The 15,749-nt window shown below is 51.8% G+C and overlaps 1 protein-coding gene across 1 annotated transcript; it reads left to right on the top strand.

Moving 5' to 3' along the window:
- Positions 1-48: 48 nt before the first annotated feature.
- Positions 49-4,670, top strand: LOC134057545 (uncharacterized). The gene is made up of 2 exons (XM_062514503.1): positions 49-1,860; positions 4,519-4,670. The coding sequence occupies exons 1-2, from the start codon at positions 1,371-1,373 to the stop codon at positions 4,668-4,670; spliced, it is 642 nt and encodes a 213-aa protein (XP_062370487.1). The 5' UTR covers positions 49-1,370.
- The last annotated feature ends 11,079 nt before the right edge of the window (positions 4,671-15,749 follow it).

Below are 15,749 nucleotides of genomic sequence, written 5' to 3'. Positions count from 1 at the left end.
TTTCGTTCCTGTGTCCTCTCTGCTGCCACTCTCCCTTTCTGCCTCGTGTCCTCTGACTCTGGTTTATAATGTGTAGACTATATGAATATATGAATTCCACGTAAGTATGCCAAATATAAATAGAAAAATGAATTGAAATATAGTTTTAAAATAAAGGGGTTTTAATTTTCTGTTTTGTTAGAGGCCGGGCTTTTCCATAAATGATATAAAAATGTGAAGATATAGAATATATAAATTTGTGTGTGTGTGTGTGTGTGTGTGTGTATATACATATATATACACACACATAAAATACAAATGTTAGTAATATAAAGATTTCTTAATAAAAATAATATTGTACCCATGTTGTAATTGATGCCAATATACATTAAATTCAATATCCAAAAATAGGTATTGATTATGAATATAAATTAATTATTAACAAACATATATATATATATCTATATATATATCTATATATATCTATCTAATGGGTTTGGGGTTTTTTTAATTTGTTCATGGCAGGGATTTTTTAGTTTGGGTCGGGTTTTTTTGGGGGGCATTCGTTTAGTAGGATTTTTTAAAGGGAGGGACCTCGATGTTTTTTGGCCCCTTGTCTCTCTGTCTGTGTGTGTGTCTCTCTGTCTGTGTCCCCCGTGTCCCCAAAGAGCCGCGGCCCCGGGCTGAGCTCGGCCGCAGTGCTGCCGCCTTGTGGGAAGAGATCGGTACTGCAGCCGTGCCCCGAAGCGGCGACCGGCTCCTCCTCGGCGCTGCTGCGGGAGGGCGGTGGGGCGCGAAATGGTGCGCGTGACCTTCTCAAGATGGCGGAGGGCCCAAGGTGACGATGCCGTTCCACTGGGACCGATGCGACGCTCGGGACGGCGGACGCAATAGGACCCCGGCAGAGATACGCTGGAGGGGGGGGTTGTCCTTTTTTTCCCGCCCTTTTTTTGCCGTCCTATGTAGAAGGTCGGGTGAGTGATAGCCGGGTCGCCATCTTGGGAGTGGCACGCTGCAATTTCCGCCCTTCCTGGCTCCATCTTTGTTCCTGGCAGAAGCCACTTCCGGTGGCGTTGCCAGCGTTGTCGTGGTAACTGTAAAGCCCCAGATAATGGTGTCTCTTAAAGTCGCCTGCCTGAATCCGACCCCCGACGCTGATCGCGCGCTCTCCCGCCGCCTGTCCCACGAGCCATTTCCAGCACCGCTGACCAGTCCGCGCCCATCCGCGCCGCGTAAAAGGCGACGGAAAATCGCGCCGAGAACGCGGGATCGGTTTCGGGACCGGATTCAGGCAGGCGAGTTCAATAATCGCCAATGTAGGGGGCCTTCTTTTTCGCCTCCCGAAACAAAGATGGCGGAGGCACCGGAAATGGCTTCTGCCAGTACCAAAGATGGCGGCAGGGAAGGCGGAAATTGCGTCTCGACCCTTCCTAAGATGGCGACTCAACCGTCACTCGCCCGACCTTCTGCATAGGGCGGCAAAAAAGGGGCGGGGAAAAAAGGACCCCCACGGGGTGTGGACTGCATTACCTGCCCGCGACGCCGACGCCGATCCCTCCACCCCGGCGCGATTTTGCGCGGCGTTTCCCATCGTGCCCACACGGGCTGTGGGCTCAGCGGCGCCGCGGACGCGCGGGAGCCCGGCGGGCGCCGACAGGCAGCGGCGGGTCCGCCCCTCTCTCTGCCGGGGTCCTTCCACGGCCGCCGTCGCGGAGAGCGACTCCCGTCCCGCCGCGCCACCTCTCCGCGCTTCCCGGTTCCGCTCCTGCCCGGGGAACGCATCGACGAAGGAAGAGCGGTCGCCCAGCTCCCGGAGCCATCGCCCTGCCCGCAGCCGGGAGCAGCCCGCAGGAGGAGGCAGCTGCTCTCTCTGCCGGAGAGGTGAGAGGGGCGCAAGGATGGGGCGGGGTGGGAACGCGGGCACGGGAGAATTCCCAGGCACAATTCCAGCTCCCCCTTTCAGCTGGCAGCAGCCCGGTGTCCTCTGCGTGTGGCAGCAGCTGCAGCGCTGGTTTGGAGCGAGTTTCCATGGCATTTTGTTGCAAAGGTGCCCCTTCCAGCCGGGTGCCCCGGCTGGGTTCCCTGGCTGGGAGAGCCCTTGAAGTAGCCAGAGGGAGCAGCTGCTGAGAATTCCGAGCCCGCTGTTCCTGTGGTTGTGGATACAGTGTTTCAGTAGTGTGTGCTTCTGTCCTATGTGCTGCTAGATGTACTTTGGAACAAGTTGACTCTTTCATCCCTCCCCACCTGCATTCTTCCTAGGTGTACGTTTTATTCAGCAGCATTCAGATGAGAGAGAGGAGCTCTGTTCCCATCAGCACGAAAGGAAAAAGTGTGCTCACACAGACCTAAGTTGTTTGGTCAAAAAATTCTTACTTTGGTTTGGTCCAAAAAATGTTATTCCTGTGTGCAAGCTCACGGGGAAGATTTTATTCAACAGCTCTCAGTGGGACATCAAAGCTCCACTTTCCCTTTTCTTGAACAGCCTGAGACCCAATATTACTTGATATCAATTTTATTACAGGCGTTTTGAACTTTTTGAAGAGCCAGAAGGATTGTTTGTGCATACGTGTGTCACTAATATCCCTCCTCTCTCCAATGCAGGATGGGGGGGAAAAGGGCTGCAGAGCTTCCTACAAGGGGCTGTAAGTGCGAATAAAGAGGAGCCAGAGGTTTAGTTGATATGAATCACTGTTTCTGAAAAGAGCCTGATGGATTTCCTGATACCAAAACCAGTAGGAATAGGAGACTGAACTCGGGCATCGTGATGGTCTCCTTGGCTTTAAAAAGCTTTAATGGCTTTAAAGGGCATTTCTATCAGTCCTGGTTTATTTTTGTTCCCTTTCATTAAATTTTCAAATAAAAAAGCCCCGCTCCATCACTGCTGCTGTGATGTGTGACAAAAGCCCATCTTCCCTCCCCTGGGAACAGGTGAGAGATGGAACTAAACCCCAAAGGATTTTCTGCTCACTGATGGCACGTGAGTTTTCTTGGGAATCCTCTGCCAAATGTGGTCAGTTGTTCTTGAATGTGGCCATGCAGGGAGTCGAATGTGCCAGCCCAGATCTGCAAACATGCAGTGCCAGAAGGAGAACCTTTGAAATGTCACCTGGGATGTGTTCCACTGACTCACAAGTGGGTGCTGTGCCCAGGTCCCCTGTCCAAATCCTGGGCGGGCAGAAGCCAGGACTGCACATTGCTCGTGATATGAATTCAGTTTTGGGGAGGTTAAATACAAATGAGATGCCAGGGAGGGAATGGCTCCTACGTGTAAATATATTTGTCCTAAAGGAGCCCTGCCCAGTCTGACTGCTGCCCAGTGCTGCTCCCTGGCTGCACGCTCTCTTGGTGAGCCTCTGTCCTGCTGGCCGTGCCTTTTCTGTCCCCGTCCCCGTGCCGCTCCTTGCCCGTCTTTACCCTCCCGAGCACGTGGTGTGGTCGATTCCTGCCTCCCGGTCCTGGTTTCCCTTTTTGTCTCTGTGTCCCTACGTCCTTGTGTGTTTGGGACTCCGTCTTTTTGTCTGTCCTTCTCCGTGCCTCACTCGTGTTCCCGTTCTGTTCCCTGTGGCTCTGTGGTGCTCCCCGTGCCATTGTTTCCCCCGGGATCCTTGTGTCCCGTTCGCTGCCCCTGTTCTTTTTTAATCCCTCTCTCGTGCTGCCCATCCAGCGTCCCTTTTTTGTGGATTTGTTGTTTTTTTTTTTTTTTTCTCCATTTCAGCCTGCACCCCGATCTTCATTTTCTTTCCTGTGTCCTCTCTGCAGCCACTCTCTGCCTCGTGTCCTCTGCGTGTGTGGGGCTGAGGAGGAACTTTAGCCCTCCTGGGGGCTGCCCCTCCCCCCCCCCCCCCCCCTTTCCTTGTGCCAGCTGGGTCCCTTTTTGTGGGCATGGACCCGTGGGAGGGTTCCCATCAAGGGCCGTGCTGCCGTCCAGGGCAGCTGGAGCGGTTCTGTGCCTTCATTTTGGGGGTGAGGAAAGAAGGCTGAGGGGGGGACGGGGTGGAGACTCGGGGGGCTCCGATGTGTTTCGGGGCAGCCCGAGGTCCCCGGCAGAGGGAGCCACGCTGTGGCGCAGGAGCAGGGGAGTGGGGAATGGGGTGGGGGGGGTGGTGGGGGGGCGTGCTGGGTTCCCTCCCCCAGAGGGACCCACGGGTGCCAGGACATTCCCCGGGAGGGGTGGCCGTAGAATATATGAAAAATTTTTTTGTTTGTCTTCATTTCGTTAGACGAAGGCTTTCTTTAGTTTTGGCTGGGGTTTATTTTGGTGCATTCATTCAGGGGGATTTCCTGAAGGGATGGATCTCGTTGTTTCATTCCCCCCCCCCCCCCATCCCTTGTCTGTCTGTCTGTCCGTCCCCAAAGCGCCGCAGCCCCGGGCTGAGCTCGGCGGCAGTGCTGCCGCCTTGTGGGCACAGCGCGGTACTGCAGCCGTCGCCTGTCTCGGATCCAGCCCCACAGCGAGCAGTCCGGAGCAGAAGTGTGAAAGCTGGGATCCTTTGACTTCTGCCGGGGACTTAATTTTCTTTTCCTCTTCTTCTCTTCCAGGACCGGAGAAATGGTTCCACTCCTCCCATCTTTGCCAAAAGCTGTGCTGTTTGAGGAGCCAGAGCCAAGGTGCCTTCAGCACCAGGGCTCTGCACTGGAGGGCTCCCGGTCCTGACCGCGCAGGGTTCCCCTTTTCCTCCCCCCTGGGATGAAGTGTCTATGGAATCTGGGATCTGGGTGAAACTGCAGCTCTGCTGGTATCCAGGGACGTGAGGTTCCGGGGGACTGCGTTTCCCTGTGGCTTTCCAGGTCGGCAGGAGCCGGAGGAAATGGGGTGCCAGAGCCGTGCCCCATCAGGCCGTGTTTGCCTCTGAGGAACAGAGAGTCCGGGCTGAGGTGAGATTGCCAGGAGTGCTTGGATGGATGAGCTGTGCGGGGAACGGGGAGCTCGGAATCGCAGCTGCTGCTGGATCCATTGCCTTAGGTCTGCTCCGTCTGTGTCTGTGCCAAGTGGGATTTGTGCTGGGGAGAGAGGTGCTGTGGGGAGCCAAAGGTGGAGTAAATCCTCTGTGGGGATGGGCAGCGAAGGACTGAGTAGCAGGGAAAGGAGAGGATTTCTAAAGGATACGACTGTTTCTGCCAAGAGCGGGGTGGAGCAGCGATGGGGGTAGTTGGGTTTGGCCTGGGCTCTGTTATTCTTGGTGCAATTTTAAAGTTCTGTCGTGTGATTTACTGTCCGGGAGCTTTCGAACGAGAGCTGACCGAAATGTAGGTTAAGCCTTGGAAGTTGGGTCCGTTGACTGCAGCAGCTCGCCGAGGCTGGAGGACTGGGGTGATGGCTGCTCCCAGGAAAGGTTACTTATTTATTGATACTGTGTCACATTTCCCTCAGCGACTGCCAGCCCGGAATGGCTGTGAGTTGGTGCTCTTCTCAGTGGGGGATTGGAGAAGGTTTTGGCTGTAATTAGAAGTGGGAGAAAAATCCTGCTAAATAAAAGTCTCACCTCTGTCCCCCCTAAGTTATCCCAGTTTGTTCCAGCTTGGAGCTGCGCAGAAGTCAGGCAGGGGAAATGACATCAGGGATACAGCTGTCAGTTCCGAGGCAGAGAGAGAAGATGTAGCAGCCAAGGGCAGGGGAGGGGGAAAGGTTTCAGAAAGCATTTCTGTGGTGTAATGAATGCCAATTTCTGCTTGCCCAGGGAGAAGAGGACGAACTCCCAGCCTTTCAGGCCTGACAGTCCCCTGCAGCGAGAGCATACACTGGAAGAGTTCAGGGTCGAAGACAAGGCTGAGGGAAAATCCAGGCTATTTATAAGGGATGATGAGAGGTGGGTCCAGGGTGAGAATCCAGTGGGTAAAGGGAAAAGTGGTGTAAGGGAGAAGTAATACAGGGCAGGGGCCGATAAGGTAGGACGGGTGGAACAGTGCAGTGAACATAAACCAATGGGGGGGGGGGGGGGTACAAGGATACAAGAACTTTCCAGAGCTGGGAGGAGACAAGGGATGACATAACTGGGAATAGAGGCAACCAATGGGAAATGAGGGTTATAAAGCTTTACCTAAACCTTTGACAACCTTCTTAGGAGCTATTCTAAACTTAAACAAATGCCCTCCAAGGTCTGGGGCCACGGGCCAACTCCTCACCCAAAACACTGGTCTGGCTTGGGATGTCAGTCAGTCCGATTCCTACACTGGGCCTCTGCATGATATTCACCCAGAAGCTGCCTTTCAAGGACTGAAGTGGAACAAAAGGTATAAAAGAAATGTCATTCCCAGAGGGAAAATAGTTTCATTTCTCTTGTGTCTGCGTTTTTTTTTTTTTTTTTACAGTTACCTCAAAATTTCCGGATCCAGAACAGCTACTCTGAGTTTTGGTAGAGATTCCAAAGCAGGATACAGTAGGTTTCAAAGTACACCTTGGAAAATCAATTGTTTGTCTGCAGCATGCAGCATGTAGGTGTGATGTCTGTAACTGGTCTTAGTTGATGCAGAGGTACTTGGAAAAAAATGTTTAATCTTTCATCTCTCCCCACCTGCATTCTTCCTCAGTGTACTTTTTATTCAGCAGGACTCGGATGAGAGAGAGAGAGAGAGAGAGAGAGGGGAACTCTCTTCACATCAGCGTCAAAGGAAAAAGTGTTCAGCGACTTACAGTCCTAGTGACTGTTCTGTGTAAAAGCAGGATTGTTTTGCCATCAGACCTTGCGTGCCGTACCAGTCTGTGCGTTAACAGGTGTCTAAGAAAGGTCAAAAGGGAATAACTCCATGTCGTTCACTGGTGTGAATCTTGGTGGGGAGCAGAGCCGAGAGTTAACTGCAGTGAGGGGGAGGTTACTGAAGCCCCAGTTTGTTTCCAGTGAGCGTGGTGTTGTGGTGTTCAAAGTTACAGGTGCCTGCTGGCCTGGAGCTGGATACTTCTGCCTCTGCTTTCTTTGGGGGTTGATGATTCCTTATGTTTATGTTGGCGTGCCAGACAAATTGTTAAAGGTATTTCCATCAGACCTGGTTTGAATGTGTTACCCCTTCATTTAATTAAAAGAAAAAAAGCCCCGCTCCATCACTGCTGCTGTGATGTGTGACAAAAGCCCATCTTCCCTCCCCTGGGAACAGGTGAGAGATGGAACTAAACCCCAAAGGATTTTCTGCTCACTGATGGCACGTGAGTCTTCTTGGGAATTCTCTGCCAAATGTGGTCAGTTGTTTTTGAATGTGGCCATGCGGGGAGTCGAACGTGCCAGCCCAGATCTGCAAACATGCAGTGCCAGAAGGAGAAGCCTTGAAATGTAAACTGGGATTTATTCACCTGACTCGCAAGTGTGTGTGCTGTGCCCAGGTCCCCTGTCCAAATCCTGGGCGGGGAGAAGCCAGGACTGCACATTCCTTGTGATAGGAATTCAGGTTTTTTTGGGGGGGTCGGGGTGGGGGTTAAATACAAATGAGATGCCAGGGAGGGAATGGCTCCTACGTGTAAATATATTTGTCCTAGAGGAGCCCTGCGCAGTCTGACTGCTGCCCAGTGCTGCTCCCTGACTGTACCCTCTCTTGGTGAGCCTCTGCCCTGCTGGCCGTGTTTTTGTTTTCTGGTTTTGGCTTTTTGTTTTTGTTTTTTTTTTTTTTTTAATTTCAGCCTGCACCCCGATCTTCATTTTCTTCCCGTGTCCTCTCTGCTGCCACTCTCCCTTTCTGCCTCGTGTCCTCTGTCTCTGGTTTATAATGTGTAGACTATATGGATATATGAATTCCACGTAAGTATGCCAAATATAAATAGAAAAATGAATTGAAATATAGTTTTAAAATAAAGGGGTTTTAATTTTCTGTTTTGTTAGAGGCCGGGCTTTTCCATAAATGATACAAAAATGTGAAGATATAGAATATATAAATGTGTGTGTGTGTGTGTGTATATACATATATATACACACACATAAAATACAAATGTTAGTAATATAAAGATTTCTTAATAAAAATAATATTGTACCCATGTTGTAATTGATGCCAATATACATTAAATTCAATATCCAAAAATAGGTATTGATTATGAATATAAATTAATTATTAACAAACATATATATATATATATATATATATATATATATGTATATATACATCTATCTAATGGGTTTGGGGTTTTTTTAATTTGTTCATGGCAGGGATTTTTTAGTTTGGGTCGGGTTTTTTTGGGGGGCATTCGTTTAGTAGGATTTTTTAAAGGGAGGGACCTCGATGTTTTTTGGCCCCTTGTCTCTCTGTCTGTGTGTGTGTCTCTCTGTCTGTGTCCCCCGTGTCCCCAAAGAGCCGCGGCCCCGGGCTGAGCTCGGCCGCAGTGCTGCCGCCTTGTGGGAAGAGATCGGTACTGCAGCCGTGCCCCGAAGCGGCGACCGGCTCCTCCTCGGCGCTGCTGCGGGAGGGCGGTGGGGCGCGAAATGGTGCGCGTGACCTTCTCAAGATGGCGGAGGGCCCAAGGTGACGATGCCGTTCCACTGGGACCGATGCGACGCTCGGGACGGCGGACGCAATAGGACCCCGGCAGAGATACGCTGGAGGGGGGGGGTTGTCCTTTTTTTCCCGCCCTTTTTTTGCCGTCCTATGTAGAAGGTCGGGTGAGTGATAGCCGGGTCGCCATCTTGGGAGTGGCACGCTGCAATTTCCGCCCTTCCTGGCTCCATCTTTGTTCCTGGCAGAAGCCACTTCCGGTGGCGTTGCCAGCGTTGTCGTGGTAACTGTAAAGCCCCAGATAATGGTGTCTCTTAAAGTCGCCTGCCTGAATCCGACCCCCGACGCTGATCGCGCGCTCTCCCGCCGCCTGTCCCACGAGCCATTTCCAGCACCGCTGACCAGTCCGCGCCCATCCGCGCCGCGTAAAAGGCGACGGAAAATCGCGCCGAGAACGCGGGATCGGTTTCGGGACCGGATTCAGGCAGGCGAGTTCAATAATCGCCAATGTAGGGGGCCTTCTTTTTCGCCTCCCGAAACAAAGATGGCGGAGGCACCGGAAATGGCTTCTGCCAGTACCAAAGATGGCGGCAGGGAAGGGCGGAAATTGCGTCTCGACCCTTCCCAAGATGGCGACTCAACCGTCACTCGCCCGACCTTCTGCATAGGGCGGCAAAAAAGGGGCGGGGAAAAAAGGACCCCCACGGGGTGTGGACTGCATTGCCTGCCCGCGACGCCGACGCCGATCCCTCCACCCCGGCGCGATTTTGCGCGGCGTTTCCCATCGTGCCCACACGGGCTGTGGGCTCAGCGGCGCCGCGGACGCGCGGGAGCCCGGCGGGCGCCGACAGGCAGCGGCGGGTCCGCCCCTCTCTCTGCCGGGGTCCTTCCACGGCCGCCGTCGCGGAGAGCGACTCCCGTCCCGCCGCGCCACCTCTCCGTGCTTCCCGGTTCCGCTCCTGCCCGGGGAACGCATCGACGAAGGAAGAGCGGTCGCCCAGCTCCCGGAGCCATCGCCCTGCCCGCAGCCGGGAGCAGCCCGCAGGAGGAGGCAGCTGCTCTCTCTGCCGGAGAGGTGAGAGGGGCGCAAGGATGGGGCGGGGTGGGAACGCGGGCACGGGAGAATTCCCAGGCACAATTCCAGCTCCCCCTTTCAGCTGGCAGCAGCCCGGTGTCCTCTGCGTGTGGCAGCAGCTGCAGCGCTGGTTTGGAGCGAGTTTCCATGGCATTTTGTTGCAAAGGTGCCCCTTCCAGCCGGGTGCCCCGGCTGGGTTCCCTGGCTGGGAGAGCCCTTGAAGTAGCCAGAGGGAGCAGCTGCTGAGAATTCCGAGCCCGCTGTTCCTGTGGTTGTGGATACAGTGTTTCAGTAGTGTGTGCTTCTGTCCTATGTGCTGCTAGATGTACTTTGGAACAAGTTGACTCTTTCATCCCTCCCCACCTGCATTCTTCCTAGGTGTACGTTTTATTCAGCAGCATTCAGATGAGAGAGAGGAGCTCTGTTCCCATCAGCACGAAAGGAAAAAGTGTGCTCACACAGACCTAAGTTGTTTGGTCAAAAAATTCTTACTTTGGTTTGGTCCAAAAAATGTTATTCCTGTGTGCAAGCTCACGGGGAAGATTTTATTCAACAGCTCTCAGTGGGACATCAAAGCTCCACTTTCCCTTTTCTTGAACAGCCTGAGACCCAATATTACTTGATATCAATTTTATTACAGGCGTTTTGAACTTTTTGAAGAGCCAGAAGGATTGTTTGTGCATACGTGTGTCACTAATATCCCTCCTCTCTCCAATGCAGGATGGGGGGGAAAAGGGCTGCAGAGCTTCCTACAAGGGGCTGTAAGTGCGAATAAAGAGGAGCCAGAGGTTTAGTTGATATGAATCACTGTTTCTGAAAAGAGCCTGATGGATTTCCTGATACCAAAACCAGTAGGAATAGGAGACTGAACTCGGGCATCGTGATGGTCTCCTTGGCTTTAAAAAGCTTTAATGGCTTTAAAGGGCATTTCTATCAGTCCTGGTTTATTTTTGTTCCCTTTCATTAAATTTTCAAATAAAAAAGCCCCGCTCCATCACTGCTGCTGTGATGTGTGACAAAAGCCCATCTTCCCTCCCCTGGGAACAGGTGAGAGATGGAACTAAACCCCAAAGGATTTTCTGCTCACTGATGGCACGTGAGTTTTCTTGGGAATCCTCTGCCAAATGTGGTCAGTTGTTCTTGAATGTGGCCATGCAGGGAGTCGAATGTGCCAGCCCAGATCTGCAAACATGCAGTGCCAGAAGGAGAACCTTTGAAATGTCACCTGGGATGTGTTCCACTGACTCACAAGTGGGTGCTGTGCCCAGGTCCCCTGTCCAAATCCTGGGCGGGCAGAAGCCAGGACTGCACATTGCTCGTGATATGAATTCAGTTTTGGGGAGGTTAAATACAAATGAGATGCCAGGGAGGGAATGGCTCCTACGTGTAAATATATTTGTCCTAAAGGAGCCCTGCCCAGTCTGACTGCTGCCCAGTGCTGCTCCCTGGCTGCACGCTCTCTTGGTGAGCCTCTGTCCTGCTGGCCGTGCCTTTTCTGTCCCCGTCCCCATGCCGCTCCTTGCCCGTCTTTACCCTCCCGAGCACGTGGTGTGGTCGATTCCTGCCTCCCGGTCCTGGTTTCCCTTTTTGTCTCTGTGTCCCTACGTCCTTGTTGTGTGTTTGGGACTCCGTCTTTTTGTCTGTCCTTCTCCGTGCCTCACTCGTGTTCCCGTTCTGTTCCCTGTGGCTCTGTGGTGCTCCCCGTGCCATTGTTTCCCCCGGGATCCTTGTGTCCCGTTCGCTGCCCCTGTTCTTTTTTAATCCCTCTCTCGTGCTGCCCATCCAGCGTCCCTTTTTTGTGGATTTGTTGTTTTTTTTTTTTTTTTCTCCATTTCAGCCTGCACCCCGATCTTCATTTTCTTTCCTGTGTCCTCTCTGCAGCCACTCTCTGCCTCGTGTCCTCTGCGTGTGTGGGGCTGAGGAGGAACTTTAGCCCTCCTGGGGGCTGCCCCTCCCCCCCCCCCCCCCCCCCCCCCCTTTCCTTGTGCCAGCTGGGTCCCTTTTTGTGGGCATGGACCCGTGGGAGGGTTCCCATCAAGGGCCGTGCTGCCGTCCAGGGCAGCTGGAGCGGTTCTGTGCCTTCATTTTGGGGGTGAGGAAAGAAGGCTGAGGGGGGGACGGGGTGGAGACTCGGGGGGCTCCGATGTGTTTCGGGGCAGCCCGAGGTCCCCGGCAGAGGGAGCCACGCTGTGGCGCAGGAGCAGGGGAGTGGGGAATTGGGTGGGGGGGGTGGGGGGGGGGGCGTGCTGGGTTCCCTCCCCCAGAGGGACCCACGGGTGCCAGGACATTCCCCGGGAGGGGTGGCCGTAGAATATATGAAAAATTTTTTTGTTTGTCTTCATTTCGTTAGACGAAGGCTTTCTTTAGTTTTGGCTGGGGTTTATTTTGGTGCATTCATTCAGGGGGATTTCCTGAAGGGATGGATCTCGTTGTTTCATCCCCCCCCCCCCCCCCCCCCCCCCATCCCTTGTCTGTCTGTCTGTCCGTCCCCAAAGCGCCGCAGCCCCGGGCTGAGCTCGGCGGCAGTGCTGCCGCCTTGTGGGCACAGCGCGGTACTGCAGCCGTCGCCTGTCTCGGATCCAGCCCCACAGCGAGCAGTCCGGAGCAGAAGTGTGAAAGCTGGGATCCTTTGACTTCTGCCGGGGACTTAATTTTCTTTTCCTCTTCTTCTCTTCCAGGACCGGAGAAATGGTTCCACTCCTCCCATCTTTGCCAAAAGCTGTGCTGTTTGAGGAGCCAGAGCCAAGGTGCCTTCAGCACCAGGGCTCTGCACTGGAGGGCTCCCGGTCCTGACCGCGCAGGGTTCCCCTTTTCCTCCCCCGTGGGATGAAGTGTCTATGGAATCTGGGATCTGGGTGAAACTGCAGCTCTGCTGGTATCCAGGGACGTGAGGTTCCGGGGGACTGCGTTTCCCTGTGGCTTTCCAGGTCGGCAGGAGCCGGAGGAAATGGGGTGCCAGAGCCGTGCCCCATCAGGCCGTGTTTGCCTCTGAGGAACAGAGAGTCCGGGCTGAGGTGAGATTGCCAGGAGTGCTTGGATGGATGAGCTGTGCGGGGAACGGGGAGCTCGGAATCGCAGCTGCTGCTGGATCCATTGCCTTAGGTCTGCTCCGTCTGTGTCTGTGCCAAGTGGGATTTGTGCTGGGGAGAGAGGTGCTGTGGGGAGCCAAAGGTGGAGTAAATCCTCTGTGGGGATGGGCAGCGAAGGACTGAGTAGCAGGGAAAGGAGAGGATTTCTAAAGGATACGACTGTTTCTGCCAAGAGCGGGGTGGAGCAGCGATGGGGGTAGTTGGGTTTGGCCTGGGCTCTGTTATTCTTGGTGCAATTTTAAAGTTCTGTCGTGTGATTTACTGTCCGGGAGCTTTCGAACGAGAGCTGACCGAAATGTAGGTTAAGCCTTGGAAGTTGGGTCCGTTGACTGCAGCAGCTCGCCGAGGCTGGAGGACTGGGGTGATGGCTGCTCCCAGGAAAGGTTACTTATTTATTGATACTGTGTCACATTTCCCTCAGCGACTGCCAGCCCGGAATGGCTGTGAGTTTGTGCTCTTCTCAGTGGGGGATTGGAGAAGGTTTTGGCTGTAATTAGAAGTGGGAGAAAAATCCTGCTAAATAAAAGTCTCACCTCTGTCCCCCCTAAGTTATCCCAGTTTGTTCCAGCTTGGAGCTGCGCAGAAGTCAGGCAGGGGAAATGACATCAGGGATACAGCTGTCAGTTCCGAGGCAGAGAGAGAAGATGTAGCAGCCAAGGGCAGGGGAGGGGGAAAGGTTTCAGAAAGCATTTCTGTGGTGTAATGAATGCCAATTTCTGCTTGCCCAGGGAGAAGAGGACGAACTCCCAGCCTTTCAGGCCTGACAGTCCCCTGCAGCGAGAGCATACACTGGAAGAGTTCAGGGTCGAAGACAAGGCTGAGGGAAAATCCAGGCTATTTATAAGGGATGATGAGAGGTGGGTCCAGGGTGAGAATCCAGTGGGTAAAGGGAAAAGTGGTGTAAGGGAGAAGTAATACAGGGCAGGGGCCGATAAGGTAGGACGGGTGGAACAGTGCAGTGAACATAAACCAATGGGGGGGGGGGGGGGTACAAGGATACAAGAACTTTCCAGAGCTGGGAGGAGACAAGGGATGACATAACTGGGAATAGAGGCAACCAATGGGAAATGAGGGTTATAAAGCTTTACCTTAAAGCTTTACCATAAAGAATTTTTAAAACCTTTGACAACCTTCTTAGGAGCTATTCTAAACTTAAACAAATGCCCTCCAAGGTCTGGGGCCACGGGCCAACTCCTCACCCAAAACACTGGTCTGGCTTGGGATGTCAGTCAGTCCGATTCCTACACTGGGCCTCTGCATGATATTCACCCAGAAGCTGCCTTTCAAGGACTGAAGTGGAACAAAAGGTATAAAAGAAATGTGATTCCCAGAGGGAAAATAGTTTCATTTCTCTTGTGTCTGCGTTTTTTTTTTTTTTTTACAGTTACCTCAAAATTTCCGGATCCAGAACAGCTACTCTGAGTTTTGGTAGAGATTCCAAAGCAGGATACAGTAGGTTTCAAAGTACACCTTGGAAAATCAATTGTTTGTCTGCAGCATGCAGCATGTAGGTGTGATGTCTGTAACTGGTCTTAGTTGATGCAGAGGTACTTGGAAAAAAATGTTTAATCTTTCATCTCTCCCCACCTGCATTCTTCCTCAGTGTACTTTTTATTCAGCAGGACTCGGATGAGAGAGAGAGAGAGAGAGAGGGGAACTCTCTTCACATCAGCGTCAAAGGAAAAAGTGTTCAGCGACTTACAGTCCTAGTGACTGTTCTGTGTAAAAGCAGGATTGTTTTGCCATCAGACCTTGCGTGCCGTACCAGTCTGTGCGTTAACAGGTGTCTAAGAAAGGTCAAAAGGGAATAACTCCATGTCGTTCACTGGTGTGAATCTTGGTGGGGAGCAGAGCCGAGAGTTAACTGCAGTGAGGGGGAGGTTACTGAAGCCCCAGTTTGTTTCCAGTGAGCGTGGTGTTGTGGTGTTCAAAGTTACAGGTGCCTGCTGGCCTGGAGCTGGATACTTCTGCCTCTGCTTTCTTTGGGGGTTGATGATTCCTTATGTTTATGTTGGCGTGCCAGACAAATTGTTAAAGGTATTTCCATCAGACCTGGTTTGAATGTGTTACCCCTTCATTTAATTAAAAGAAAAAAAGCCCCGCTCCATCACTGCTGCTGTGATGTGTGACAAAAGCCCATCTTCCCTCCCCTGGGAACAGGTGAGAGATGGAACTAAACCCCAAAGGATTTTCTGCTCACTGATGGCACGTGAGTCTTCTTGGGAATTCTCTGCCAAATGTGGTCAGTTGTTTTTGAATGTGGCCATGCGGGGAGTCGAACGTGCCAGCCCAGATCTGCAAACATGCAGTGCCAGAAGGAGAAGCCTTGAAATGTAAACTGGGATTTATTCACCTGACTCGCAAGTGTGTGTGCTGTGCCCAGGTCCCCTGTCCAAATCCTGGGCGGGGAGAAGCCAGGACTGCACATTCCTTGTGATAGGAATTCAGGTTTTTTTGGGGGGGTCGGGGTGGGGGTTAAATACAAATGAGATGCCAGGGAGGGAATGGCTCCTACGTGTAAATATATTTGTCCTAGAGGAGCCCTGCGCAGTCTGACTGCTGCCCAGTGCTGCTCCCTGACTGTACCCTCTCTTGGTGAGCCTCTGCCCTGCTGGCCGTGTTTTTGTTTTCTGGTTTTGGCTTTTTGTTTTTGTTTTTTTTTTTTTTTTTAATTTCAGCCTGCACCCCGATCTTCATTTTCTTCCCGTGTCCTCTCTGCTGCCACTCTCCCTTTCTGCCTCGTGTCCTCTGTCTCTGGTTTATAATGTGTAGACTATATGGATATATGAATTCCACGTAAGTATGCCAAATATAAATAGAAAAATGAATTGAAATATAGTTTTAAAATAAAGGGGTTTTAATTTTCTGTTTTGTTAGAGGCCGGGCTTTTCCATAAATGATATAAAAATGTGAAGATATAGAATATATAAATGTGTGTGTGTGTGTGTGTGTGTGTGTGTGTATATACATATATATACACACACATAAAATACAAATGTTAGTAATATAAAGATTTCTTAATAAAAATAATATTGTACCCATGTTGTAATTGATGCCAATATACATTAAATTCAATATCCAAAAATAGGTATTGATTATGAATATAAATTAATTATTAACAAACATATATATATATATATATATATATATATATATATATCTATCTAATGGGTTTGGGGTTTTTTTAATTTGTTCAT

The sequence above is a fragment of the Cinclus cinclus genome, unplaced genomic scaffold (genome assembly GCF_963662255.1).
Source record: "Cinclus cinclus unplaced genomic scaffold, bCinCin1.1 SCAFFOLD_247, whole genome shotgun sequence".
Taxonomy (NCBI): domain Eukaryota; kingdom Metazoa; phylum Chordata; class Aves; order Passeriformes; family Cinclidae; genus Cinclus; species Cinclus cinclus.
The sequence above is the reverse complement of the archived record's forward strand: the minus strand, read 5'-3'. Positions and strand labels throughout refer to the sequence as shown.